Genomic DNA, 27,526 nt, shown 5'->3' with positions numbered 1-27,526 from the left:
CCAGGGTCTGGGAGACAGAGAAGAGGGGCCAGCCGACAGGGGGTGAGGGGTCAGGCCAGGGACCACAGGGAGAGGGGGAAATGGGGCGGAGACTCCGGACGAATGGTCACACAGGCTAAGGGACCAGTGTGTAGGGCTGAGCAGGAGGGAGGTGAGAGGGGTGGCAGTGGCCCTGGGCAGGGCTGGCGGGGGAAGAGTGTAGGGCTGACAAGCGAGGTGGGAGGTGATAGGAGATTCGGGCGGGCTGCCAGAGGCACAGAGGCAGAAGAGAAGGCAGAGGAGAGGAGAGAGAGAGGGAGAGGGGTGGCGGTGGGAGGGACAGGATGCAGGGCAGGACACACAGAAGGGTCAGATGGGGGTGCGGGTGGCAGCCAGCACAGCCCGGCCAGGAGGACAGACAGGAGACGGGGTGGGGGCCGGATGCCCACGGAGGGGCTCTCCCCCAGCGGGTCCTCCCTCCCTGACTCAGCCTCTCCGCCTGCCTCGACCGAGGGCTGGGGGGCGGAGGGACAGTCACCTCTGGCTCCTCAGGGTCCAGTGGCAGCTGCGGGGGCCGTGCCGGGGGTGTGTCTCCCACAGTCCCTCCTGACTGGCCCCACCTCTGTCTCAGCTGCAGACGCTCCCGCCTCCACCATCTGACTAACCCTAATTCTGACTCAACTGCTGTGGTCTCTCATCACTTTTTATTATGTAACCAATCTATGTATGGCAAAGTATATCACAAACAGCATTAAGGATCAAATGACAAGACTGATGAAAACTGCACACCTCACTCGGGGCTGCTCCCTGGCTTAGAGAAGTCCTCTGACTGTGGGCGCACACGCGCACACACACACACACACACACACGTGTACCCGAGGGACAAACGTCTTCCATCCTCTGGCTTTCAGGCTCTCCAAGGGCGAGTCTGGCCGGCCGATCGGGGGTCTTCTCTGGGAGCCAGGGCATTGCTACTGGCAGGAAGTGAGGAGTAGGACCGCCGTGATGGTTCTGGTCCAGGTGCTGACTTACACACCATCGAGATGATTCCAAGCCCGTGTGCAGCATGGTGCCGAGCACGTGGGGAGGGCCCCAAAGCGTTAGCTGCTGGTATCACCCCCGACAGCTGTCTCTTCGTGACCTTTCTGAGCAAGTCCGTGCGTCTGTCTGCTCCCAGTGGCCCTGACAGCTAACACACAGGCTAGAATGGTCTCTAGGACCTGTGAAGTTCTAGACCTCGCTTTTCGTCAGTGGCCATGAGGCCTCGAGCAAGTAACATTCCCCTTCTGGCCCCCTCCCCTCACTTATGAAACGGAGCGGAGTCCCTAGTTCACGGGGTTGTTTGGAGAATTCCATGGGGCATCAGGCCCATCCGGCCTGGAATAGGACAGAACTGCTCAGTGACCGGAAGTTTCCTCGTTTAATGGTCTCTCTGTGTGAATGTCCCTCGGCCTCTAGGCCAGCTCTCACTTTCTGTGTCTGGCTCTAGTTCTGGCTGACCCAGAGGGCAGAGCTGAGGCCCAGGGGTCAAGGGCTGTGGTCCCGGGAGGCCTTGGGGGTCTCCCCCTTTCTCCGGGCCATATGCCTGAGGTGGTTTTGAGTGTCTTCAGGCCTGGCTATGGCAGGGTGTCACCATGCTGGCTCACAGGAGTGAAGGGTCCCCAGGCCCTATCTCTCTGACCTGTGTGGCCTGTACCCCCCTGCCAACAGCTGACCCCTTCTGTGTGTGTGTGTCTGTGTCTACTGAGGGAGCATGAACCGGGTATGGGGGCATGGGAAGGCAGGACGCCTGGGTTCCCACAGGCCAACTGGCTGAGTCACCAAGAGGCCATCTGGCTCCCATTAGCCCAGGGCGGCAGGGGGCTCTGTGGGGCGGGCCCTGTGGCCAGCTGGGGGCAGGGATGCTGGGGCAGGCTGTGTGTGTGGGATGACTCAGGACCCATGATAACAGCCTGTGCGTATTTGGGGAGTGTAAACAGGAGAGGGAGAAGGAGGTGGAGGAAGTGAAGGAAGGGAAAATTGTGGCCAGGCAGAGAGGGGCTGGCCGGTGGGGCTGAAGGAGAGAGCCCCCCTCCCCACGCCCCTCCCTCCACACCCAAGCTCTCAGGCCCATGGCCCCAGTGCTGCCCCACACCCCCCTCCCAAGCCTGGGTCCTGAAGGAGAGGTGGGAGCTGGTAGCCTCCCTGGTGAGGCTCCTTCCTCAGCAGCCAGGCTGGGGTTTGGGGGGAGAGGACACTGAAACCAGAGAGAGGCTGAGAGGCAGAGGGCCGAGGCAGGCGGCATGGAGGCTGATAGATGGGGGTGTGTGGGCAGGAAGCACCAGAGGCCCAGGGTGAAGTTGAAGGAGGCAAGAGCCCACCAGTACAGAGCTGGACAAGCAGGCGGGGCCCGGGGGCTCACGACCCCGCGCTGCGCTCCGGCACTGACCTGGCCGGCTCCAGCTACAAAGAGCCCGCTGGCCTCCATCAGGGGGAGGATGTTCAGCCTGAGCCCAGTCGTGGGAACAGAGGCCAAGGCACACAGAGGGGAGAGAGAGAAGGCCAGAGAGGAAAAAGACAGTGACGTGTAGAAAGAGGAAAGGGATGGAGAAAAAGCGAGTGAGAGAGACAGCGAGACAGACCTGGATCAGGGAAGGAGAGTGGGGGAAGGCAGGGAGCCCTGCACACAGAGGAGGCAGGGGCTGGGCCGGGACGGCACCAGAGCCAGCAAGGCCGGGGGTGTGGGGCGGCTGCCCTGCTGTCCCCTAGAGGAAGTCACGGGCAGGGTGGGCGGCGCGGCCGTCAGTCCCCATCCAGCTCTGGGCTGGGTGCCTCCTCGGGCTCCTCCGCGTCGAAGTACCTCTCCTCCTCATCCCGCGCCACGATGTCTAGGTTGTCAAAGTCGGGGTTGTCATCCACAGTGCTGCGGGGGGAGGGGCTGTCAGGGCCCAGCTCTGCCCCCTCCCACCCCAGCCTCCCTGCTTCTCACCCTCTGGAGGAGCCCGGGGGTGGGGGGGCCCTCCAAGGTCCCAGGCCATATGCGGCTATAAATCGGAGCTAACCCGGGGCGGGGGGGGGGGGGGGTGGGGGGGGGGGGGAGGGGGGGTGGCGCGGCGCATGGAGTCTCTCAGGGCTTCAAATGAAGGCATCGTCTTCCAAGCAGATTTTACATAAAAACTTCTGGTTTCTCTCAAAATGCTGGAAGATGTAGTGACAGGCCGACTCACATTCCCTGGAGTGGTTCTCAACTAGGAAGCTTCTGCCCCTCAGGTGACATTTGGGGATAAGTGCAGACGTTTTGGTTGTCACACCTAGGGGGGCTCTCACTGGTGCCCAGGGACCGGACACCAGGGATGCTACTTGACACCCTGCTGCTCACAGGACAATGAGCACAAAGAATCATCTGGCCCGAGAAAGGTCAACAGTGCTGAGAAATGTCTGCCCTGGGCGCATGTGATCCTAAATTGTGAAGAGGACCCCTGGCTGTGCTCCAAGCTCTCCCGTGACCCCCACCATACTCCCTTGGGTGCAGGAAGCCCTGTCTGATCCGGCCCGCCACCTCTGAGGAGACCCGCCTGCTCCTCGCCCCTCGCGATCTGCTCTAGCCACCCCTGTCCCCTTGCTGTTCCTCTGATCCGCCTCAGGGTCCTTGCACCTGCTATCTCCCCTGCCAGGAACACTCTGACCCCAGGTATTTATGTCGCTTACCCCTCACATCCTGCAAGTCTTTGCCGAAATGTCATCTGCTCAGAGAGCCTATGCTGGCCCCCTCATCACTACCTCCCACACCTCTGCCCCTCGACCCTGCTTTAATTTTCTTCATGGCCCCGGCAGCACCAGATGCTAAATACTTCTTTTGCCTCCTCACTAAACTGGGTCCCCTTTCAGGCACGGAACCCTTTTGTCAGCTTTGCTTGCTGCTTTATCCCCACAGTCTGGACACAGCAGGTGCTTAGCCCCACAGTGGTGGGGACCCACTGGCCCTGCTGCCCAGCAGCTGCCCTCCAGGGTGGAACAGGCGCCGGTCCCCGCTCGTCTCTATTCCTCAGGCCAGGCCCCATTTCCTCATGGGCACCCGGCTTTCTGAGGGCTCCCCGTGGCCTAGGCACTCTGTACCCCGCTCTGTGTCGGAACTCGGGCCGGGAGGCTCCACCCCAGCTCATCAGCCAGGCTTGCCTCTGGAGGTGGGGGGGTTCCCTAGATCAGGCCATCGTGCGCCCCACAGCTGGTGAGGGTCGGTTTGCCGGGGCTGGGTCTGAAGCCGGGCATCGGCTGTCATACCCACAAGGCAAGACTGCTTCAGCTGTCAGAGCCTTTTATCTTTGACTCTGACCCTTCACTCTTCTGTGTCCTTTTCCCTGATGGCAAAATCCTTTCCAAGGCAGTGGCTGTGTGTCTCGCCCAGGGTTACAGTGTGGACATCAACAAGCAGCACCGCAGCAGAGGCCACTGCAGGTCTCTCCCTGCCAGGGGTGATTTCCTGTAGCACCAGGGGGTCTGGGGGCCTGAAGCGGCGGTGCCCGGAGGACACCTGGGGGGCTCGGGGCGGTGTCATCCTTCTAGATCACCGCTGCTCACCCGAATGGAAATATTTCAACATCTTATCAAATTTGAGCTGTCAGCCTTGTTCCGTCCCTTCTTTAGGTGAGGGGACTGAGGCCCAGAGGTGGACGAAGCTCGTCCAAGGTCACCCACTGATCCCTGGTTGATCTGAAACCCTTATGCCTGGGCCGAGGGCTGTGGAGTGCCAGGCTTGGGGAGGGGGGCACGAATCACCTGTAGTCAAAGTCCCCGTCCTTGCCGTCCAGGAAGTGCTGGTGCATCCGGCTGGTGAACTCTTCCCGTAGGATCAGCCTCTCTTCCGAGTCAGGGACCCAGGCCTCTGAGTCTTTGCCGGGGCTCTGGTCTGTGGGGGCAGACACCCTCAGTGGAGGGATGGGACGGGTGCCCTTGGGTACGTGCTGAACACACACCCACAAAGAGCTGCTTCCTCTGTGCTGGTGGCACCGGGAACGCGGCGGTGACCAAGACAGCCCTGGTCCTGCCCTCCTGGGGCACACACTGAACACAGGACAATATAGCACTCTGGAGACTGTAGAGCTGGGTCAGGACCTGCTACCTGAAGGGTGGGGAAGGGAAGGCATTCTTGGCAGAGGGAACAGCATGAGTAATGGCCTGGAGGTGAGTGATGACTCCTTGGTGCCTTTGAGGAGCAGGGGGGTGGGGGGGGGGGTGATGCTGGAGAGGCTGGGAGAGCCTGGGCACTCAGGGCAAGCAGGGGAGGGAGTCTGACCTTGCAGGTCGGGGGGCCCCAGCCTCGGGCCTCCCCGGTACTGGCCCTCACCTTCCTCATCGCTGTCCTCTTCCTCCTCTTCCTCCTCCAGGCAGGCCTCCTCCTCCTCCTGCTGTCGGAGCAGCCGTTGCTGCAGCTCCCGCTCCTGGCAGGACTGGAGCAGCAGGTCAGAGAGCGGGCAGGCGGTGCCGGGGGCGCCGGGCTCAGGAGGCCGGTGGGCTGGGGCGCGCGCGCTGAGCTCCTCCTGGGTTAGGTACTGCCCAATGTACTGCTCGTACAGCAGCGGGGCCCGGAACCGCATCTGCTCGTCACTGAAGTACTCGCCACCTGCACGGAGACGGGGAGTCTGCGTGTGAGGCTGGGGCCTGGGTGCGGGGTGAGCACGTCTGAGCACATGTGTCCATAATCGGGCTTGTAGGAAGCCGTGGACGCGTGAGTGCAAGCATGTGCATGCACGTTCTGACACGCAGGAAAATCTGCCGAGGCCCGAGGTCACGTGGCCACAAGTACTCACGCATGCGTCTGAGCATGCGCATAAGCAGGCCGGTAGGTGCATGTGTCCTTGCATGTGCAAGCATGTGTGTGCAATCAGGCCATGTACATCCTGGCCCCCCAAGGCACCGGTGGTCCGGGGCCTGTGCACCACTATGCCTGGGCAGAGTGCACACACACCTGCCCGTGGGTGTGTGTGCAGGGTCACACGGGTGTACGTGCCCTCCTGCAGGTGCCAGGAGTGTGGCTGGGAGTGGGTGTGCAGGGCTCCACAGGCAGGGGTCCCGCACACAGAAGCCACGATGTAGGTTATGTGTACCTGTCTGTGCGCACAGCAGGATGTGCCAGAGGTGGGAGTCCCGGTGGTCTTCCAGACCCCGGCTCTCACCTGTTCCCAGAGTGCTCCTCTCTGCAGCCACCCCTCAGGTATGCTTGGCTTCCCCACCACCCCAAACCCGGGACCTTCGCATCTCTCCTGGCTGCCTGTTCCTGCAGGGGTGGCTCTGTCCCTCAGAAAACAGTTAAACCTGCTGGGTCCTTCCAACCCACCAGTCCCAGCCCTGCCTTCAGAGCCCAGGGCGAGAATGTGCCCAGAACCCTGGCCTCTGCAGCACTGGGGTCTGTGGCTATCCCTCTCTCTTACCCCATCTCCCTGTTTCTGGGATCTCCCACCATACTGTTTCTCTCCCTCTCCCTGGCTCTGTCAGCCTCTCTCACTGGGTCTGTTTCTGCTTCTCTGCCTCTATCCACCAGTCTCTCTTGGGCTCCGTGCCTGTCACCTCACCATTCATCCGTTCCGCCTCCCCCGATCTCTAGCTTCACCCCCTGCCTGTCACTGCGCCCCACCCTCTCCATCTCCCTCGCTCTACAGCCTATGACCTCGTCTTCTCCCTAACCAGAATCTTCACTCACTCTCCGCTTCATTTAGTTTCATCTTTCAACTTTAGTTCTGGTGTCTTTGGTCACAAAGATGCTTATAATTATGCCGTGGTCAAAACGGTTTCAGTGTTTTTCTTCGTGCCATCCACATGTGTGCCTTGTCTAAGCGGGCCTTTGTATCCCCAGGGTCACAGACACACTCCCCTAGGTTTCCTCAGCACCTCTGTGTATGGTGTGAGGTAGGGATTGCATTTTCCTGAGGGATGACCAGTTACCACAGTGCAAGGTACTGTGTCCTCGGCCCACTGATCTGAAACGGCACTTGTGTCTTTACTAAATTCTGACCCTTCTCACTGCCTATCCCATTCTCTTCCCGTTTGTACTGATCTTCCTCATTGCTTCATGTTTCTATTTCAACCTCCCTGTGTCCCTGTCTCAAAACTTGTCTCCCAGGACCTCTGTCTGTTGTCTCTACTCTTGCATCCTTGTTTCTTGCTTCCTCTGTTTCAGTCTCCCCTCCTGCCCAGCCCACTTGGCCCCACACCTTGGATGAGCTCACGCAGGGCAGCGTAGCGCCGGTTACGCAGGCGGGTGCGCAGGGTGCGGGGTCGGGCGCTGCCCTGCCGGGCCACCTCGGCACAGTAGAAGTCTGCCCGATGGTCACCGCGCAAGTGGCCAAAGCAGGCCAGGTGCTCCTCACGGAGGCTCGTGCGGAAGCGCTCCAGGAACACCAGCGGCTTCTCATGGTACAGCTGGCCCAGGATGGCCACCTTCTCCTGCTCGGTCAGGTCAGGCTCGCCCTGCTGCTGGCTGCACACGGGCAGGCGGCTGGCGGCCACGGCACGCAGCATGGCACTCACCGCCGCATCCTCAACCCCAGGGGGGCCACCATTCGGGGCCTCTGGTGCTCCCTCTGCTGCTTTCACCTTGTCCTGGGGTCTGGGTGGGACAGGCGTCCAGCTCAGCTCCCCCCAGTGCCCAGTACTGGGCTCTGTGCAGCCTGTGGGGAGAGGGGAGATTTGTCAGTCCTGGGATGGGAAGGGAGGGGGCGGGGGAGGGGGGTGGGTGGAAAGGCCTAGATGCTCAGCCACTCATTTCACATTTACTGAGCACCTACTATATTCTGGGCACTGTTCAAGGTCCTAGAGATGCCACAGTAAGCAGAAAGTTGACATTTTAGTGGGGGACACAAACAGTGAGAAATATAATTACTGAAAACATGTGACATGTTAGCAAACGTACAGTCTGTTGGGTGGTTCCAAGGACTATGCAGAAAAATAGAGAGGAAAGGCAGAAGGACTGGGATTAGTGGGGGGCAGTCTACAATTTCAAATGGGGCAGAGAAGAACTTGCCAAAGAAGTGACATTTCAGTAGAGTCCTGAGGTGGTGAGGGACTGAGCTATGACAGTTTTGGAGGAAGAGAGTTCCAGGGAGTGGGAACGGCCAGTGCAAAGGCCCTGAGGCACAAGTGAGCTTGGTGTGTTTACTTGGTCCTTTACCACATTTATTGACTCACTCAATTCTTTGCCTTTTCACTTATTCACAAAATCACTAACACAAGCACTAACTTGTTCACTCACTCCCCATCTCCTACTCATTCACACGTTGATCCAAAGACAATATGGGCGCTGGTAACAGGAAAGCTGAACTGTAGGCAAATCTTGTCGAGAGCTGTTTCTCAAAAGTTGTGGGACTGGAGCAAGGCTGAGCAAGCAGGAAATAAGAGAAGACAGAAAATAGAGGCAACGCCTTTGGGCAGGTTGGCTGGTACAGGGAAGCGGGGGTGAGGGTTTACAGGTACAATGGGCTTCAGGGAGGGTTTTAATCATTGAGACCAGAGAAGACTGAGCCGGACCAGTCTTGCAGGGGATGTGCAGGAGGGGATGGGGCAGGGGTTGGAAAGATGCTCTGGGGGCTGAGTAGGCAAGCCTCGGGGCTGAAGAGCTGAGAGGTGGGGTCTCATCTAGTTCAGGTCCAGGGTTCTGGTGTGGGGCTTGGTCAAACTGTCCCTGAGACAGAGTCATGGAGGAGGAACAGGTCTTGGGATATGGAACGTATCACGGGCACAGGGGACATCCAAGGGGAGACATCTAAGAGACTGCTAGAGGCTTCTCACAAGAAAAGTGCAGGGCTGGGGCCAGAGTTGTGAAGCCCATGGAGCCAAGACAAAACTAACGCCAGAGGAAATGAGAGGTCATGGGGAGGGCATGGGAGTGTGTGAGGGCAATAGAAGAGGGGGCTAGAAGGAGGCCTGACTCGGGAAGAGGACGTGCCCGTGAAGGAGACCAACACAGGCTACAAAAGGGGCCCCTGAAAGACAGCTGCGCCTTAATTCCTGGAGGCTGTGTTACTGCATCTGGCCAAAAAATGGGTCTCCACAGATGCGATGAAGTTAAGGCTCTTGGGACTGGGAGATTATCTTCGATTGGGGCCTAAATGCCACAATGAGTGTCTGTAAGACAGAGTCCGAGAGGGAGCCTGGACATTTGCAGAGAAGGGCCATGTGAAGACGGACAGAGGCAGACGCCTGAGTGATGTAGTCAGAAGCCAAAGAACGCCAGGAGCCATTAGAAGCTGGAAGAACCCCCGAGGGAGCCCTCCACGGTCCTGCTAACACCTTGATTTTTGCCTAGTGGTACCAATTTCAGGCCTCTGGCCTTCAAAACTGAGAGAATACATTTCTGTTGTTTTTAGCCCCCGAGCTTGTGGTCATTTGCTGCAGAGGCCATAGAAAACTGACAGAGGCTGAGCAGGAGGAGCCTGAGAGAAGGGAAGGAAATGTGAAAGACCGGTGTCACCGAAACCGAGGGACAAGGTTCAAGAGCGATGGAGGATTCAATGGCATTGAATTCTCTGAGCAGTCCAGTAGGAAAAGCCCTAAATGGGGTGACTCCGTTGAAGTACTCGGGGGAGGTCACTGGCGGCCTTGATCAGAGCAGTTTCTGAAGGTGAAAGCCAGACGGCAAGTGGGTGGGAGGTAAGGAAATGGGAGACAGGTGTGGAGGACTCTCTGGAGAAGATACATGGTATCTGGAAGGTACATGGGATCAAAGGATAGACTTTAGGTTAAAACATTTTTTATTACGGAAAATTTCCAACATGCACAGATGTAGAGAAGACAACCAAAGTCCCCCTTACCCCCCCATGGCCCACCCCCTACCCCACATGGCCATCATCTAGCTTCAACAGTTACCAATTCTTGGCCAGGGATGCTTCAGCCAACTTCCCAACCGCTCCTCGCCCCATCTGGGATGACTCGGAAATAGCGGGATGAAAATTTAAGATGAGCAAAATGAAAGCATTTTTATTTTTTTAAATGTTTATTTATTTGTTCTGAGAGAGAGAAAGATTGAAAGAGCGTGAAAGCGGGAGGAGGCAAAGACAAGAGGGAGAGAGAGAGAATCCTAAGCAGGCTCCGCACAGTCAGCTCAGAGCCCAACGTGGGGGTGGGGGGGTGGGGAGGGGGCTGCATCTCACAAAGCCTGAGATCACAATCTGAGCAGAAATCAAGAGTTGGAGGCTTAACCCACTAAGCAACCCAGGTGCCCCCAAACTAAAGCATTTTAGATACGGAGGGGAAGGCATCAGGAGAATAAAGAGATTGAAAATGCAAAGGAAAGGGGGCGGGGGGGGGGGGGAGGCAGCACAGAAATGGATTAAGGACCTGAGGCGGCAGATGGAACTGCGGATTTTGGGGGAAGGGGAATGAGAATGAAATGGGGAAGCTGTTTAAGTCTCGAATAAGCAAGACTTTGCATGGGACAGGAGGAGGGTGAGCCTGGGGACAAGGAAAGGGTCAGTGTGACTTAGGGAAGGAGGTCATTTGAAAGGCAGGGTTGATTGGGACACTGGGACTTAGCCGGGACAGGTTTATGTTGACCTAAGAGTTAGCCTGGTAAGGAACCGGGCTAGATTGGCACATGGAAACGGCTGGATTGGAACTTGAAAGAGGTTAATTTCAGGGGAGGGGATGGGGAAAAGCACTGCAGCTCGCAACAAGGGACGGATTAATCTGGACTAAGTGGCCACGCGGACTGGTAAACCCGAGAGCAGGTGTCCCCCTATAAAGAGTCCTCCTGCGAGCTCACGGGGAATCATTTCCCAGTGACACCATAGCCCCACCCTCCCGCCTCCTCCGAGTGGCCAGGACCTCACCTTCATCGGGTTCCCTCGCCGCCGCCGTGGTCGCCACGGTCTCCATCCTGATTCTCTATTACTTGTTAACCGCCGCGGCAGGCCCCGCACGCCAATTCTGGTCCCAAGTCCTCAGCGGCCACTTCCGGCCGAGCACACTCCTGGGTCCCGGTGCTCCGCCGAGTCCGAAACAACAGTTCCGGGCTGAAGGCGAACCTTCCTTTGCGCATGCGCCCCCCCCCTCCAGGTCCCGCCTTCTCGCAGCCAGGAAGGTTAAGGGCGCTGGAGTCAGGGGAGTCTCGTCCACTCTTCCTCCCCCACCCCTATCTGACCTGCTGCAGAATTGCACTGTCTGGAGGGATCTGAACTACTGTTCACTGCTCGAACTTCAAAGTCTGGCATGCTTACTTTTTGGATGGATAGTTGAATGGCCACCTTCCAGAGCCTCTTGAGGGTTTATGGTCTGGCTTTGACTCCAATCCATCCCCTTTTTGTCCTTCACCACCTCAAAGAATAACTAAGCTTGTCTCTTGCTTCTGGCATCACAGCCAGTCCCTGGCTAGCAGGATATGGGCGGTGAGATCAGACAGAGCTTCCCACTGTGTTCCCAGGACCTTGGGAATTTGCAGATGTGGAGGGGGGACAACCTTGGTCCTGATCTGCTTGAGGTGTTGGGTAGGGACTCCAAGTGTGAGTTACCAACAAAGTAGGCAGACACCACGCAAGTGACTACCCTGAGTGGCCAGGGATCTTATGGGGTTGCCTACCCCAGCCTGGAGGGTCAGGGAAGGCATCCTTCCAGGAAGAGACACCCAAGCTGAGACCTGAACGATGAGCAGGACTTAAAACCACCGATCTAAAGTTCAGAGGAACAGCAAAAGATGAAGCCAGAGAGGTCACCAGGAGCCAGGCACACGGGTGGGGGTGGGGGGCTCATAAGCTGCACTAAGTAGCTTGAGCTCCTTTATCCTTCAGGTAGCAGGCAGGAGGGCATCAGGGTAAAGGACTAGAGGTAAGGGGAATCTGTGAGGAGGCTGGTGCAATGATCCAGACACTGGACAGGAGCAAGGGAATAACTTCCCATTGGCATCGCCAGGATGAGGGATCTGGAGGCCCATTTGCTACACAGCAGATGGGTGGAGACTACACTTAAGAGATTACCCAGAGAGGTCAGCAGAGGGTGCTGTTGCCCTACATGTGGACCTGCAAGGAAGGGGATTTCCCAGATGGGGGCCAAGGCCCTTCCTTCTGCTCTCCGGGATAGGCGGAGTGGGGGCAGGGGTACTGTAGGGTCCCTTTTAGCCCAACTAGCCACCAGTCTTGGCTCCATCTCACATTCTAATGCCCCAGCCCCAATCTCAAAGCTGGTCAGCCTTCCTCCTGCCTTTTTGCAGCCTGTGTCCCATTCACAAGGCTCTGAGGTACTATAAGGGAAGGGGCTGAACTGGCCACTCCTGTGCCCCAGGACTGTCCCTCACAAGGGGCCAGGAATACCACATGTCCAGAGGGGATAAAGGAATGACTCCAGTTGTTGGGAAAGGAGGATACTAGGCCACAGAAATGCAATCAGAGTCTTTTACCCTGGCTATCTTTAAAACTGTTCTCTTGTCCAGCTCCCCTCACCAAACTCTCCACCTCCGGCTTTCCCAGCTGACCACTTGGTGCCGTCACCATTTAGAAAGTCTGTGTTACCTCTGGACTGGGAGACCCGTGAGAGTAGGGCTCAGGACTGCCTTGACCATGCTATATCCCCAGCACTGTCCAGAGTGAGGCACAGAGCGGGCACCGTGGAATTCCCACCGGCCTGGATCCAGAAGCATAGGCAAGAACCGTCCTAAGTCTAGCACCCAAGGCCCCGGGCTGACGTGTCTGGGGAGTCACACCCAGTGATGACTCCCAACAGTCCACCCCTGGTCTCCATCCCATCAGCCCTACCTCATCCTCTGCCTAGGGACCTGCCATGCCTTCTACTCACAAATTCATGGAGAGATTTGGGACTGTCTGGTGTGAGAGGATCAGAAAAGAGCGGGGACCAGAGAACTACTTTAAAACTGAGAGCCCCAGTTTTAAGGGGGCATTCCCAGCACCAAAAATGGGGCCCAGCACATGAATCCCTCAATATGTGTTTAATAGATGAGCAAATAATGTCCCCCTGAAAAGGCCCCGCCCCAATTAAAGGCCAACTGCAGTAACACTTCAGGGTTTCAACCCTGCTTCCTTCCTGCTAGGAGGTGCCATGTCATTTATTGAAAGAAAACAAAACAAAGCAAACACATTTCTTAATAAGTGCAGTTTGTTAAAATCCTGTTAAAACATATGGGTCAAGGGGAAGTAAAAATAATCAGAGGATCATTGTAGGAAAAACCTTTAGGTCTGGCACCTGGGAGACCTCTGGAGAGGAGGCAGTGGGAGAAATTTCATGTTCTGAAGGGAAGGAGCCCCCCAACCTCCCCTTCTTCCCTCTCACCCGCTTAATCCCACCAGAAACTACCAAGACGCCCGGAATAAAAGGTTTCAAGTTCAATAGTCACACTCTCTCCAAATACAAAAAGCAGTTACAATTCAACTCAACACAGAAGCTTGTGTGCAAAGTTACGGGAAACTGAGACATCGTATAAAAAGTTAGGTTAAAGATGATTCTATAGTTTTGTTTTGTGTGTTCTGTTTTGAGGGTGTGGCTCTTCCTCAGTCACCTGAACTCAGCAAAGAAATGGTTATCCTGATGAAGTATTGACAGCCACAGTAAAAACAGAGAAATTCTAAAAATTAAAAAAAAAAAAAAAAAAAAAAGCATAATTACCAAAAAAAAAAATCTGTCACTGCTTCCTCCCTCCGCATTTTACTTTTTAAACTTGTGGGTTTTTTTTTTTTTTTTAAGTTTTTGATTTTTTTTTTTTTTAAATCCTGAAAAGTAGACAGTAAAACAGCTCCTGGAAGAATTTACAACCAACTGCATGAGGGTGTGGGAAGCTGAGGGGGCTGGAGCAGGACTGGGACAGATGGGCAGAAGGGGCCCTCCCTCAGCCACTGCAGCCTCACTGTTTGACCAAGGGGGGGGGGGGGGTCTTCAGTCAAAAAGGAGGAGGGGAGGAGGAAGAAGAGAAGGGGAGGAAGAAGGGGACAAACAGAAAATAAAAGGTCACTGTTGCCTGTTTGAATCCAGAGAAAAATGCCCGGCCCTGTGTTGGGGAAGAAGCCCCTCAGAGGGGAGGCAGTGGGCTGAAAGGAGGCAGCCCTGGGATGACCCGTCCCCCAGCACCACAGGACCCAGTGGGGGTAGACGAGGGGGCCGAGGTGGGCGCTGGTGGAGGAAGCCGGCAGGGGCCTCCAGAGCACACCGGCTACTGTGTGCTTGTGCCTCCCTGTGTGTTCCCGGAGTAGCTCCCGTAGTCGTAGTTCCCGTAGTATGGTGGCCACTGGCCCTGGTTCTGATAGTACTGGTTCCACTGCTGGGCATACTGGAGAGAGAGACCAAGAGCACCAGGTTGTCCTTACCCAGACCCACATTTGGCTCCTGCCTTGACCCTACTCCCACCCAGGGCAGAGATGGGTCCCCTGAGAGAGAAATCAAGGCACCTTGGGAGGACCAGTGGTTGACCTGATGCCACGTGGATGGACAGTCAGGGACTAAAGCCCAGACCTCCTGGCTTGCCAACCTAATGTCCTTTCAGGTACAGCCAGATAGCCATATTCAAAACACTTACTAATAGCTATGATGGCCTAGCACCAACCCAGGGGTGTGGACACTGGCCATGGTGCTGAAGCAGGATTTGAAGGCCCCTGCTTTGTAGTTTGCTTGCTGCACTGGGAGGGGAGGTTCAGATCAGGTATTGAGCAGCTGGTACGTAAGTGTCCACCAAATGGAATGGCTACATCAGACAAATACTGGCCTGAGGCCAGCCCATCTTTTTAGGAATAAATACAGACTCCAGTCCAGGCCCCCGGAAGTCTCTTTAGCACACCTTCCCCCCACCCCCATAGCCTGAGTCTGGCACTTACCTGCTGATACTGGTTATAGCTGGGCTGAGGATAGGTCTGTGCGGTGGGGGGCGGCGGTGGGGTGTAGGGAGCCGGGTTGTAGCCGCCATAGCTCCCATAGTTGTAGGCAGGCGGTGGTGGAGGTGGAGGTGGAGGGGCTGTGTAGCCCTGGCTGTACCCTCCCTGGTTGTACGGTGGCTGGCTGTAACTCGGCTGGAAAACGGGGGGAAAAATCAGGGTTCTGTGAAATAGCTCAGCTGGGATGGAGGAAGGGCCTTTGTAAGCAGTGGGCCCACAAAGGAACTTCCTTGGTGGAGGTTGTCTGAGGGCTGAGGAAACGGGTCAGCTCTGGGACATGGCAGGACAGGGTGGGATGTAAGGCTGTGTTCTGCAGTCTCCTGGCTCTAAGACCCTGGGGGAGCAAGGCGCACAGCATCTCTTGAAATTCCACTGCTTTTTCCCCTTCAGACTGCTTTGTATATTCAGTAAGCTTGAGCACTCAATAAGTGGTGGCAGTTGCTCTGGGAAGGTTGGCTGAGAGCAACTGTAGTAGCAATTTCCCAGGTGCTTCCCAAATCCAGGCTCTATCGTTAACCCATCTAATCCCCCCATCAAATCTGAGAGGCGGGTTCCATTAGTGGCATTTTACAGAGAAGGAAGCTGACACTCAAGGAGGTGAAACAACCGGGCCCAAGTCACACAGTAAGAAGTGGTGGAGCTGGGAGTTAAGCTCTGGTCTGTCTAGTTCCAGAGCTTTCCCCACAAAGCTATAATGCCACCCATCCCTCACAACAAACCTCAGAAGTGAGTTCTATAAACAACTCTAGCCTTTTATGAAGAATATGAGGTCCGGAGAGGTGAAACATTTATGTAAGGTTACAGAACTAAGACGTGGGGCGGGGGCTTGAACTCGTGCCTGCCCAAATCCCATTCTAGGAAATATTCTGGTTAAAGCAGGACTAGGAGCCATTCACCAATGTCTCTTGGCAGCTGTTCCCAGGCCTGGCATGTGGAAGGCGCTCAGGAAATGGCTGCGGACGGCTCTGGGTGACAGGCCTGTGCATACCAGAGTCCGAGCACCAGCTTGTGGAGAGTTGGAACTGAGCTAGGAGCTGCTCCAGAGTGAAACTCTCAGGGCACAGGGCGAGACCTCCCAACCTTAGGGCCTGTCTCAGTACGTTAGAGATAAGGGGGTCAGTCCCTTCCAGCCTCGGCAAAGGGCAGCTCCGATCAAGTGCTTTCTTGGGGATTCAGTAGAGGCCAGCGACACAGCCCAGAAAAATTTACTTGCTGGAGCATTCAACACTTATAGCACACCACCCTGACAGGTGGGGTGAAGGGGAAAAACAAGAAGTTCCCAATTTATCTGGGTCTGGAAGGAGTAGCTAGGGTCCATCCAGTCAAAAGCACTGCCAGGAAGAAGGGCAGGGCTGGAGGGAAGAGTGGAGACCCGCGGCTGGAGCACGGGACCACAATCGCTGCCCCGTACATGTTATGTTCTCACCTGTGGAGGGCTGTAGCTGCTGACAGTGGGGGTGCTGGTATTGGCGCTCGAGCCAGGGATGTTGCTATTCTTGTTGTAGCTGCTGGCCCCTGGTGGGTTCCGAGCGGGGCTGTAGCTGGGTGGTGGCGGCGGCTGTTGCGGTGGAGGCTGCGGTGGCGGGGGCTGCTGTGGTGGTGGCTGTTGCTGGGGAGCCCGGTTGTAGCTGCCTCGGTTGTTGGAATTGTTGTTATCCCGGTTGTTGTTACCCCAGCGGTTCTGGTTGTAGCCACCACCTCCGCTGCGGTTGAAACCTGCATTGGAGAAGCCAGGTGGGAGGTCTCGTCATTCTGAACTCGGGACCCTCAGGAGCTGGGCTCCACTGTGGGTTTCCCCAGACCCCTGGGCACGTCCCCCATACAGCCCTGATGACTCAGTCTTCACTGTCTGCTGACAGGTTTGTCCTGCCCACTGGACTGTGAGCTCGTGACCAGAGCTGTTTTGGTTTCTACTGTGTCCCCAGCATCTTGATAGCTATTGAACAAATCAGAGAAGGTCAGGAAGAGGGATGCTAAATATTGAGGACAGTCCTCTTCAGGCTGGGTCAAATGGGCCATCTCTCCTGAGCCCTTGACCAGCTGCTGCTGGGCCCAGAACCCTTCCCCTGTCAACTTCCACAGGTCTCTGGACCTCAGCCTAGACATTGCTATCTTGGGAGGCCTTTCCTGAGCCTGGCTCCCTCACAGGCTGGATCTGGTGTCACCCAAGCTCACAGTAACCCTGGGCTCTGCCATTCAGTCCAGAATCCTTCTGTACTGTCAGCACAGGGTGATGTCTCTGTCCAGGTCATGGCTGTGTCCCCAGAACCATCTAGCACAACACTGAAACAGTTGGGTATGCTAGTTAAATCATGATCATACACTTTACCTCAGAGACAGCAGAACTTAAGATAGAAAACTTGGGCACTGGACCACCTGCTCCCAGCTCTGGATTTAGCTGGGAGAAACTTGGGCAAATTAACCTAAGCCCATTTTTCTATTTGTTTGAATACTAAACCCTGAAAACAGTCCTAATGTTTGCCTTGTGCCTGAGCTGGAAGGCAGGACCGGCAGTAAACTCGGCCTGGCCCCTCTTCTTAAGGAGCTCACGGTCAGATGGAAGGTTGGACTCGTAAAAATGACAGAGGGTGACCTACAAACGGGCATGGGCTTCAGAAGCAATCCCCAGGAGAAGCAGGACAGTGGGAATTTCCCTGAGGCCCCAGAGTTTGATCACCTTGGTTCTCCACCAGAATTCAGCCCACAGCTGGTACTAGGGAAAATTCATCTGCTGACTGAATAAGCAATCACCAACCCTGACCCGGGAGCCAAGAGTGGAGAGAGCTCTGCTTGAGATGTCTCACCTCCTCGGTAGTTGCCTCCTCCACCACTGCCTCCTCCTCGGTTCTGGAAGCCTCCTCGGTTGCCCCCTGGTGGGCCTCTGTTGTCATAGCGCTGGAAACCACCACCGCCCCCACGGCCCCGAAATCCACCACCACCTCGGTTGTCAAAGCGCTTTTCAGGGGGTGGCCCGGCCTTGCGACCTTCTTCGTTGTATTGCCTCACCAGTTTGTCTGCTTCTTCCCGCTGCAGCTCAATGAACAGCACCTCATCCAGGAAGTCCCCAACGTCTGGTAACGTGAAGTTGGCTAGGAGGAAGGCAGGGCCCCGGAGGGAACAGGGAGAGGGAGGTCAGTACCTCCCAAGGTCTAGTCCCCTACACCCCCAGGACACTGGCCGGCCAGAAGGGAGATGGCAGAGGCATGAATAGTGAGTGACAGAAGTGAGAAAGGGTCCTAACCTCTCTGACAATGATCAGGAGTTAATAAAGACTCTCCTGTCCCTTTTCTGAAGAGGTGGCTACAAGCCCCACCAAACATAAACACTCCCTCCAGCCTCCCCAGGGAGTGGGCCAGAGACGTGGAATCACCATCCTTGTTTCTACACAGGAGCAGAATGAAGCTTGCTCAGTCACCCCACCAGTGGGTGCCAGAGGCAGGAGATGTGCAGGTCTCAGCGTTTCCCGCCACGTGTCCTCTCCCTCATCCTGCCCCAGCCCCATCTAGTCTAAACCATGCTGTGAGAGATGCCAGCAGCTCTTCCATTCACAGGTGCACTAGACAGGGAAGGGCAAAATGGGAGCAAGGAAAGAATGGACAAGATCAAAAGAGGAATAAGCAAGGAGCTGGGGAGGAAAGGACGATGGAAGGCGCTTTTCTCCTAAGGACCCTGCTGTGCTGGCTTATCTCCTACCTTTCATTTCTAGGACCGCGTGATCTGGGACATCCTTCCCCTCCTCATCAGTTCGCTTTATAGTCCGGTCTTTTAGGTCCTCATCAGTGGGACAAATTACAATAGCTTTGCGCTGGAAGCCTTCAAATGGTCTCATTTTTCGTCTCTGGGCTGACCCATAAACATTTGTCTAGGGGTAGGAAACAGAAGAGGCAAGAGATGGTACGTTACGAGTTGGGTTTTTTCCTATCAGGTATTCTGTGGGCCAGGAATTGAGAAAAGGACACTAGCTCTAAGCAAACAAAACAAAACAAACTCAGGAAACTGTGCTCTTCTTTTGTTAAGATTCTTGAGCCCATTCTGAGAAATTGGCTTTGGGAAAGTGGCTGCTGACAGTCACAGGATAAGGGGTACCTACACTTGGGCTTTTAACTCCTATTTGTTCTTGGTATGCCATTTTACGCCCTACCCCTCCCCACCCCCAATTCTAAAAGTAACACCTGCTCACGATAAAACTGTCAGAGTACAAGGATAAAGTTTAGAGTAAGAATAATCCCTTCATCCGCTTACTGCCAGTCCTACTTCCCAGAGATGGCCTGTACTGAATTTATGTATTTCCAGGAAGATCTGTGTGATTTTTTTTTTCTTAAAGCACCGACTTTGAGACCTGGTGGAAAAATCTTATAGGTACACAACGAAAAGTGTTCATGTTTAAAATGCAGGGTGCACGGGTGGCTCAGTCGGTTAAGTGTCACACTCTTGATTTTGGGTTAGGTCATGACCTCACAGTTCATGGGATGGAGCCTGCCTGGGATTCTCTCTCCCTCTCTCTTTACCCCTTCCCTGAGCTTGCTCTCTCCCCTCCTTTTCTCTCTCTCTCATAAAAAATAATAAAATATGCAACGCTTCACAAACATGTCATCCTTGAGCAGGGGCCATGCTCACCTTCTCTGTGTCGTTCCAATTTTAGTGTGTGTGCTGCCAAAGTGAGCACCGATCTGTGTGATTTTTAACACAAGTGGAATCATGCTACATACTCTCCTGAAGGCTTTTTTCACTTAATGTTTCTTTAACCTTTTTTCTGTGTCAGTGTTCACTTTTAATGGCTCCATAATATTTACACAGTGGTTGCCATAATCAACCACCCCCTTTTGACTGCCGTGTGGACTGTTTTCATTCCCTCAGTCCCTCTCTAAAACATCAGTCTCATCCACAGGCTTTTACCCAGAGCCTGACGAGGCAGCAGCCCATGCTTTTCACAAGTGGTTTTGCTGCTAACATTTTGTTCTCTTCGTCTGGGCGGTGTGCAGTGTGCACTGGGCACAAAGTGGGTCTCTAGAAAACACTTGATTGAGAGCAGCAGTGACCATTAGCTTCCATTTACTGAAAACCAACTACATGCCAGGCCCTTTGGGACTGGGGCCCAGACCTGGGAGATTCAGCCTGCACACCCAAACCTTCTGGATGCTACTCCAAAAAAAAAAAAAAAAAGCAGGCCCACCCCCACTAAGGAACCCCCAAACCCCATTCTCTAGAAGTGGGGCCCAGGCACCTATACGGGTATCCACCCTATCCAAACTCAGACACTCAACAGCTCTGGAGTAACGAGGAATAACTGCATTTAAACAACTTCTAATGGCTTTGACAGGGACTCAAGGGAGAAGCTACAGAGGTGAAGAGTCTGTAAGGGGCATGCACCAGTGGACACAAAAATATGGCATTTTGAAGACACAGCCTGGCAAGGTTGGAAAAACCCTAGTGCGGCCAGTAACTAGCTCTGGCCAGCCCTTATACAGTTGCCTCATCTGTAAAACAGAGATGAGAAGCTGCCCTCCTAGAGCTGGTGAAGACTGAGCGGAAAAGGACCACAAAGCAACCGTCCAAACACGAGGAACTCCTAGAGTGGGGTTATGAGACAGCCTCCAGAGTGGGAGCATCTTGACAGAGGCAAGCAGTGTGTGGGGTGGACCTGGTCAGGTCACACCTGCATGGCCCACCTGCATGGCCCTGGGTGAAAAACTCTGGCTTACTTGTCTGTAAAATCAACGTACTGCGTATTTCATGAGTCTGAGTCTCAAGCCCTGAGAGGGGAAAAGAGTATGAATGTCATACAGTTGTTATTAAGACAATAGAAGTTCATGTGAGTAAAAGCCCTTGATTAGCCCAGGGCCTGGCTCACAGCCAACACTGAACAAATGGGAAGCACGGCTGTTATGGCTATTATTGTGGAGGGGGTGTGTGCCATGGATATTCTCGCTGTTAAAATGTGAATGCAAAGCAACCCAGGCCAGGGGAGGATCAAGCTACAGTGACATCCCATCAGAAGGGCAGGGACAGTGAGATGGGACAGGGAGAACACAGGCTTTGGGGAAGAAGCTTGGGGTTGAAATCCCAGCTGTGCCTTCTACTATTTGTGAGGCTGTAGACAAGTCACCTAATTAGCCTGCCTCTCAAATTTCTTCATCTGAAAGACAGGGATCATATCACCCTCCTCTTGGCTCTGTTGAGGAGTTGCAGATGTGAAAACGTCTGGCATGTGGCAGGGAGGGGGCAGGAAAAGTTCCAAGTCAACACACACAGGGTGGGTCTGAAAATATAGCCAACAGGACTGACACTGTCCTTGGAGAGGCTTCCTAATGGAAAGGACCAAGGAAAGTTAAATTTAAAAAAAAAAAAAAAAAAAAAAGAAAAAGTCACAAGAGATCCTCTCCCAAGACACAAGGAACAGGAAGCTAGGCTGTGGGTCAGCCAGAGCCCAGGGACCCCAGAGCACATTTGCTGAAAGATCTGGGCTGTGGGTGTAGCTGTTCTCACCAACCAGACCCCCAGCCCTAACACACACTAGGCAGGGATGTTCCTCCCTGTTCCCCAGGGAAAATGTTCCACCCTTCAAGGAGGGGCAGGAGGACACCCAGGCTGGGACCTGGGACCAGCCCAAGGAGAGGCCTTGGGCCACAAATGGTTAAGAGGCACATCAGGTTAGAGGAAAGGTCCCTCTCTCCACTGCTCTTCCTGGACTCATTCCTAAAGGCAAAGCAGAAAGTGGCATCTGATCATAGCAAGATAGAATTTGGCCTCCTCTAGCCAAATAATGAGGTTTTTCTCCTGGCACAAAGGCCAGAGTGAATAGGTGCCAGTGGGACTGTGGCCCTAGATCATTCTATGGACAACCCATTCCATGTTCTTGCTCTTAAGAAGCGATCCTATTTTGACTGCCTCGAACCCCAAGGACATGGATAAACACCACCTGGAGGTTTCCCAAGGGGCAGATGGGGGGCAGAGGCTCGTCCCTGCACCTTCTGGGGATAGGAGGGGTGGGGGCGGAGCAGAACCAACTCATAAATAGCTGGCCCCTGTCGGGGGAAGTGGCTAGACTTGGAGGGATGGCTCCTCAGACACTCTGGAACGGAGGTGCTGAGAACACACTTGGCGAGTGTTTTCAAGACTGCCTGTCCCTCCCCCTTAGTCCTGGGCTTGGGGAAGGGAAGTGCCTGAACCAGGCCAGTAGAAATGCAAATGCCTGGCTTCCAGGAGGAAAGGGAGTTAGCTGCTGGTGGCTGTTGCTACAGCAAACACAGTGAGGTCAGGGCCCCTGAGCCGGCCCAGCACTGCTACGGTCACTAGGGGCTGCTGGTGGCTGTTGCTAGGAGACCAGCACAACAGCTAGGTCAGCTTTTCCAGCTGTGTGGGATCCCTCTGTCCAGCTCCTGCTTCTCCCAGTCCCACCCTGCTTGAAGATGCTGACTCTACGAAGGTCTGGGGCTATGTTTCTTGCCTCCCTGTCCCCAGCTATCCCCAATCCCCAGCCATGTGGGCCGAAGGACAGGAACTGGGTTCCTCAAAGAAGCTATGTGGATAGCTCTAGTGTATGACAGCCTGAGGGAGTGAGGGAGAAACACAGTGGGCTCCCAGCCTGAGTTCTGTGAGAGTCCCACTGTCCCCTGTCCAGAGCTCAGCGGGGTCAGGCTGGCAGTGACAGAAACATGGCTGGATTCGTGGAGCAAATTTAAAGCTGGTGACAAGAGTTCACTCTGGGCTCAGGGAGCCCAGAGGAAGGAACCACATATGTAGGAAGAGAATTTGCTGGAGTGTCAACAATGACACAGGCTGAGGCTCTGGGGATGGGAAGGTGAAGAGAAACCCCTCCCTCTCCAACACCTGCCAACAATAGGCGGTTAACTTTGGGCCTCTAATCTCAGCCCTAGGTTTGTGTTTCAGGAGAAGGCATGGCGCTTGTCAACAGGGACACAAAGTGGGACTAGAACCACATGTTCTGACGACTGAGGCAGGGCTGGCAATGTGGTCACCTCCAGCGCGGTTTCTGATTACTGCCTGGCCTGGCTCTGAGCTGTTAGAGCCCTGAGGGAACTCCTAGCCTGCAGTCCTCAACTCTGGGGTGGTTTAGGGTCCTCACACACGGCCCTGCAGAGGCCTTCTCAAAAGCCTCCAGGAGAGCTCCTGTGGTGGGTCAGGGGCAGGCCAGGCAGCATCTCATTCCAAACGCTTTCCACCGGTAAGCAGAGGCCCCCAGAGACCACGTGAAGCAATGTGGCTTCCAACTTCTCTTTCTCCCTTGCTCTTCAGCCTTTTACCAGTCAAGCAAAGCTAGCCATGTCCCTCTCCCCACCACCCTCAGGGCAAAGTCTCAACTCCTTTTATCATCATCCATGTCCTGGCTAGGCACCCCACCTCCAGAAAGCTTTCCTAATTTTCCACCAAGGCTCCCACCATTCTTGGCTGTGACTTTCTGGGAAGTCAGCAGTGACCTGTTCTACCAGTAAACTGACCAAATAACTTCAAATAGGTTCTTTTCCCTGATGAGGCCTAAGCTTCCCCTTTGGTCCATCTACTTTTTTTTCCCTCCCCAGATGTCCCACATGATCTCAAGAGGACTCAAGTAATCATGGAATGTAGGTCCAGGCCCCAACACACCTGAGAGCTTGTGCTCAATGAGATACATCCTGGGGTAGGGGCTGGGATCCTGACCGAAGGCAGAATCCTGGCTCACACAATTTCTTTCTCCTTCCCTCTCAAGGACTAGCATTTCTGAGGCCAACCTAAGTAACAGGAGAGCCACATGGAGGGAGGTCTGAACACTAAGGAAAAATCAGAGAGAAAAGGGAAAAAGAGCCTTGAGCTGAGATCCTGGGATTGTAGGGACATGGCCTGCATTACTGTCTCTGCTTTGGGAGGTCTATCTAGCTCAGGAGACAGCTGTTCATCAACTTATCCTCATTGTCAAAGCTGGTGGAGTGGGAAGTGCCAGCGTCTGGCCAGGGGTCTGCTGTGAATCTTGTATCATACCCCCAGGATTTTCTGGAACCCACTTTTGGGGCTTAAGCCAAAAAGACAGATCAAACCACTGACTTTAGACCTCTTCCCAGGCCTGAGTAACCTATAGCTTCAGACCCCAAGTCAATCCTACGATCTGTGGTTAATCCAAGAACACTCTTCTCCCTCCTTCGGAGTTTAGGTTATTTTGTCTCCCTGCTGGCCTAGATCACTTGGCCTGACCTGCAGGTCCCCCCTACCAGGAAGCCAGAAGCCCTGAAGAGCACAGGTGCACCCAGTACTGCCCTGGATCCTGTCCCTGAACAAGCCAGCACAAGCTGAGAAGGCTAAGCCGTTCTATGCCTGGCTGAGGTGCTAGGGCTTGACTTCCAGAGAGAGCCCATTTTGAAATGTTGAACACAGATGTTAAGACCATCTACCACTATGACTATAATCCTTCTCCACCGGGCTACATATCTGAAATAGGTTTCACAGTTAATTTAACCAGCAAACTGAGAAAAAGATAGGCAGGGAATACTTGCTGGGGTGTCCAAACAAGGAATCCTCAAGGTGTTAAAACACCACTGCTCTCACACCTTTTAGGACCCAGTCCCACTGGGGCCTAGTCAAACTACAATTTCAAAATGCCCTGACAAAAAGAATGGGGCAAAATGAGGCTTGTTTAAAAAACAAACTCTGGGGCACCTGGGTGGCTCAGTCGGTTGAGCAGCCGACTTCAGCTCAGGTCATGATCTCGCGGTCAGTGATTTCGAGCCCCGCGTCGGGCTCTGTGCTGACAGCTCAGAGCCTGGAGCCTGTTTCAGATTCTGTGTCTCCCTCTCTCTGACCCTCCCCTGTTCATGCTCTGTCTCTCTCTGTCTCAAAAATAAATAAACATTAAAAAAAAAAATTAAAAAAAAAACAAAACAACTCTTGGGGTGCCTGGGTGGCTGTCTGTTGAGCATCTGACTCTTGATTTTGGTTCGGGTCACAATCTCACAGTCTGTGGGATCAAGCCCCTTGTTGGACTCTGCGCCAAAAGCACGGATTGGGATTTTCTCTCTCCCACTCTCTCTGCTCCTCCCCTGCTCACGTTCTCTCTCTCTCAAAATAAATGAATAAACATGAAAAAAAAGAAAGAAAAAAAGAAAGAAAGAAAAGGAAGTCTTTAAAGGGGGAGAAAGCTGGCTATATACATCAGTAATGGGGCTGAGCTGGGGGAATAACGCTGGGTGGCTCCTGGACTATCTTGTGCTCAACTGTTTTGCTTTTTTGTTTTTTTCGTTAACCCAATTAGTACTTTACAAATGTGAGTCTTCAGGGCTCAATCCTATGGTCTCGGTGTTTGTCACTGGATGAAAGTACACCTTTTCAGCTCCACCTTCCAGAATAGCAACACTCAGAGCGAATCTCACATCTCCACTATCACAGAGTAGTGCCAGAGGTGTGGCACGGCTTTGACCAACTTTTAGTTTTTGTAGCATGGCTGTTTCATCAGCAAGCCAAATTTCCACTCTTGACACCTAACTGCTTGGCAAGATCCTTTAAATAAATTTGTCTATCATAAAGATCACTGATCTTAAAGACTGATCATAAAGATCAGTCAATAGCTTTTTTCTTTTTGTCTTTAAGAACTAATTTCTTACCATGAGCTCTCTCTTTTTCTATGTTGGCTAGGAGGCCTCATTTCTTCCACTGTAAACATCAGCTTACTGGTTTATTATGAAAAACTCGGGAGCAGCCCGATGGAAGAGATGCAGAGGGCAAGGTACAGGGAAGGGGCACGGAGCCACTGTCCCCAAATCTCCATGTGTCCCCTGACCTGGGAGCTCCCGCTCAATTGTTTTGTAGAAGATGTCACTCCTATGCAAAGCCAACCTGGTTCCCTGGAGATTCCAACCACCTTTCTGACAAGCCAGCGCGACCACCAGCTCCGTCATCAGGACCCTTTGAACTCACAGTAACCAAAGTACCCAGGGCTACATGAATGGTAAGGCTGCCAGGGTGGGGGTACTACTTGGGTTACGTATTTGCACTCAGAGATTTTAAAGAAAGGGCAAATGCAAGGTGGAAGGGAACAGAGGCTTGTTCATAGATCCCCACGTATAGGATTTGCTACTTGAAAAAGTCTGCAGGGGGGCGCCTGGGTGGCTCAGTAGGTTGAGCGTCCAACTTCAGTTCAGGTCACGATCTCACAGCTCATGGGTTCAAGCCCTGCATCCGGCTCTGTGCTGACCACTCGGAGCCTGGAGCCTGCTTCTGATTCTGTGTCTTCCTCTCTCTCTGCCCCTAACCCACTCACATTCTCTGTCTCTCAAAAATAAATAAACATTAAAAAAAAAATTAAAAAACAACCACAACAACACTTATTTAAAAAAAAGAAAGAAAAGAAAAAGCCTTCCGGGCAGTGTCAAGAATGATGTCTCATAGGTGGTAAATGTGAGGAACTCATTACTCTGAGACAGGGACCCTTAACCATGTTTGGGTCGCTCATACTTTTGAGAATGCTAACAGCCATGGAGGATCTTCCTATCCTAACTCAAAACTGTCCAGTTGTTGTTTTAAAATACATATCTGAGCCTGCATACAAAATTATGATTTAATTTCAAAGGTTCCTAGACCTTCTGATGCTAAGAACCTTCCTCTTAATTGAAATGGCAGGTAGGAAATATGTGATTTAAAAAAAAAGAAAATACATGACTTAAATATGTATCCCATAGTCATAAACACATGCTAAGAGAAGCTGGGACATACCTATTCTGTAGGGTAATTAACAACAATTTCCAGCGATCACATGCCAGACCATGTGTCAGATGGGTACCATTATATGATCTCTATTTTATAGACCACAACACTGAGATTTGGAGGATGAGGTCAGCCACCCACAGGCACGCAGCTAGGAAGAGGCAGAGCTCGGATTCAAGCCCATGTTTGTCCATTTCAGAAATCTACCTCCCTTCCATTTCGCTAAATAGCTGCAGAAGCTGTACTGGTGAGCTGCTGAGAGCCTGAGCTACATCTGGACCATGGCCCCAGGCCCCACCCACAGACCGGGCTCAGAGAACTATGCTGAGTCTGGCACTGTGTCATCATGTATGGCTGACTCCCTGACCAGCACTACAGTCCAAGAGCATTATGCAGGAAAAAAAGAAAAAAGAAAAAAGAAAGAAAAAAGAAAAAAAAAAAAAAAAAAAGAAAAAAAAGGACCAGAGGAGAATTCCCAGGTACCCAACAGGCCCCTTCCTTTTTCTGGGGCCTGACGCTCAACCAGTGAGTACCTGATCTAGAATATAGTTGCGTTTCTTGCGGGCGGCGATCTGAATGAGGCGGTTGAGGCACTGGGTGGCCTGCTGGATCAGGACGTCCCAGCGGCCGGCATAGTTCCGCTGCCGGCGTAGGCCCATTACCTGTGGACAGAGGGTGGTGAAGGGGTGGGTGGTCCTGGCTGCAGGGCAGCACTTGGGGGGGGTGGGAGATGAATATGGAGAGACCGGGAACCATCCTTACCCGCATTTTATCCATGATGGCATTGGTACCCAGGATGTTGTACTTCTTGGAGGGGTTGGAGGCTGCATGTTTGATGGCCCACGTGGTCTTACCGGCAGCGGGCAGGCCCACCATCATCAGAATCTACAAGAATGGGACAAAGCGGGGCACTGAAGCAGTAGCAGTGGGTGGCATGGCAGCCTGGCACCACCCTCACTCACTGGTGACCTCGAGGGTGAGTCGAAGCCTCACGGCTGCCTCTGGAAAACAGAAGCAATGAGAGC

General features: G+C 53.9%; 2 protein-coding genes and 1 non-coding gene across 8 annotated transcripts in view; all 3 read right to left on the bottom strand.

Moving 5' to 3' along the window:
- Positions 1-669: 669 nt before the first annotated feature.
- Positions 670-12,842, bottom strand: CCDC97 (coiled-coil domain containing 97). The gene is made up of 5 exons (XM_027037597.2): positions 10,779-12,842; positions 7,167-7,622; positions 5,303-5,578; positions 4,735-4,864; positions 670-2,881 (listed from the first exon to the last, which is right to left on the bottom strand). The coding sequence occupies exons 1-5, from the start codon at positions 10,822-10,824 to the stop codon at positions 2,761-2,763; spliced, it is 1,029 nt and encodes a 342-aa protein (XP_026893398.1). The 5' UTR covers positions 10,825-12,842; the 3' UTR covers positions 670-2,760.
- A 140-nt stretch (positions 12,843-12,982) lies between these two features.
- Positions 12,983-27,526, bottom strand: part of HNRNPUL1 (heterogeneous nuclear ribonucleoprotein U like 1) — a 36,841-nt gene continuing 22,297 nt past the window's right edge. For all 6 annotated transcript variants that reach the window (XM_053211415.1, XM_027037595.2, XM_027037593.2 and 3 more), the window contains exons 9-15: positions 27,264-27,386; positions 27,035-27,163; positions 18,507-18,675; positions 17,618-17,902; positions 16,240-16,529; positions 14,757-14,948; positions 12,983-14,215 (exon numbers count right to left, since the gene is read on the bottom strand). In XM_053211415.1, the coding sequence (XP_053067390.1) occupies positions 14,099-14,215; positions 14,757-14,948; positions 16,240-16,529; positions 17,618-17,902; positions 18,507-18,675; positions 27,035-27,163; positions 27,264-27,386 (1,305 nt within the window). In that variant the 3' untranslated portion in view covers positions 12,983-14,098. The remainder of the gene's footprint in view (positions 14,216-14,756; positions 14,949-16,239; positions 16,530-17,617; positions 17,903-18,506; positions 18,676-27,034; positions 27,164-27,263; positions 27,387-27,526) is intronic.
- Positions 19,377-19,479, bottom strand: LOC113593469 (U6 spliceosomal RNA). The gene has a single exon (XR_003413647.1). It is a non-coding gene; the product is annotated as a U6 spliceosomal RNA (small nuclear RNA).

This window comes from Acinonyx jubatus, chromosome E2 (assembly GCF_027475565.1).
Source record: "Acinonyx jubatus isolate Ajub_Pintada_27869175 chromosome E2, VMU_Ajub_asm_v1.0, whole genome shotgun sequence".
Classification (NCBI taxonomy): Eukaryota; Metazoa; Chordata; class Mammalia; order Carnivora; family Felidae; genus Acinonyx; species Acinonyx jubatus.
The sequence above is the reverse complement of the archived record's forward strand: the minus strand, read 5'-3'. Positions and strand labels throughout refer to the sequence as shown.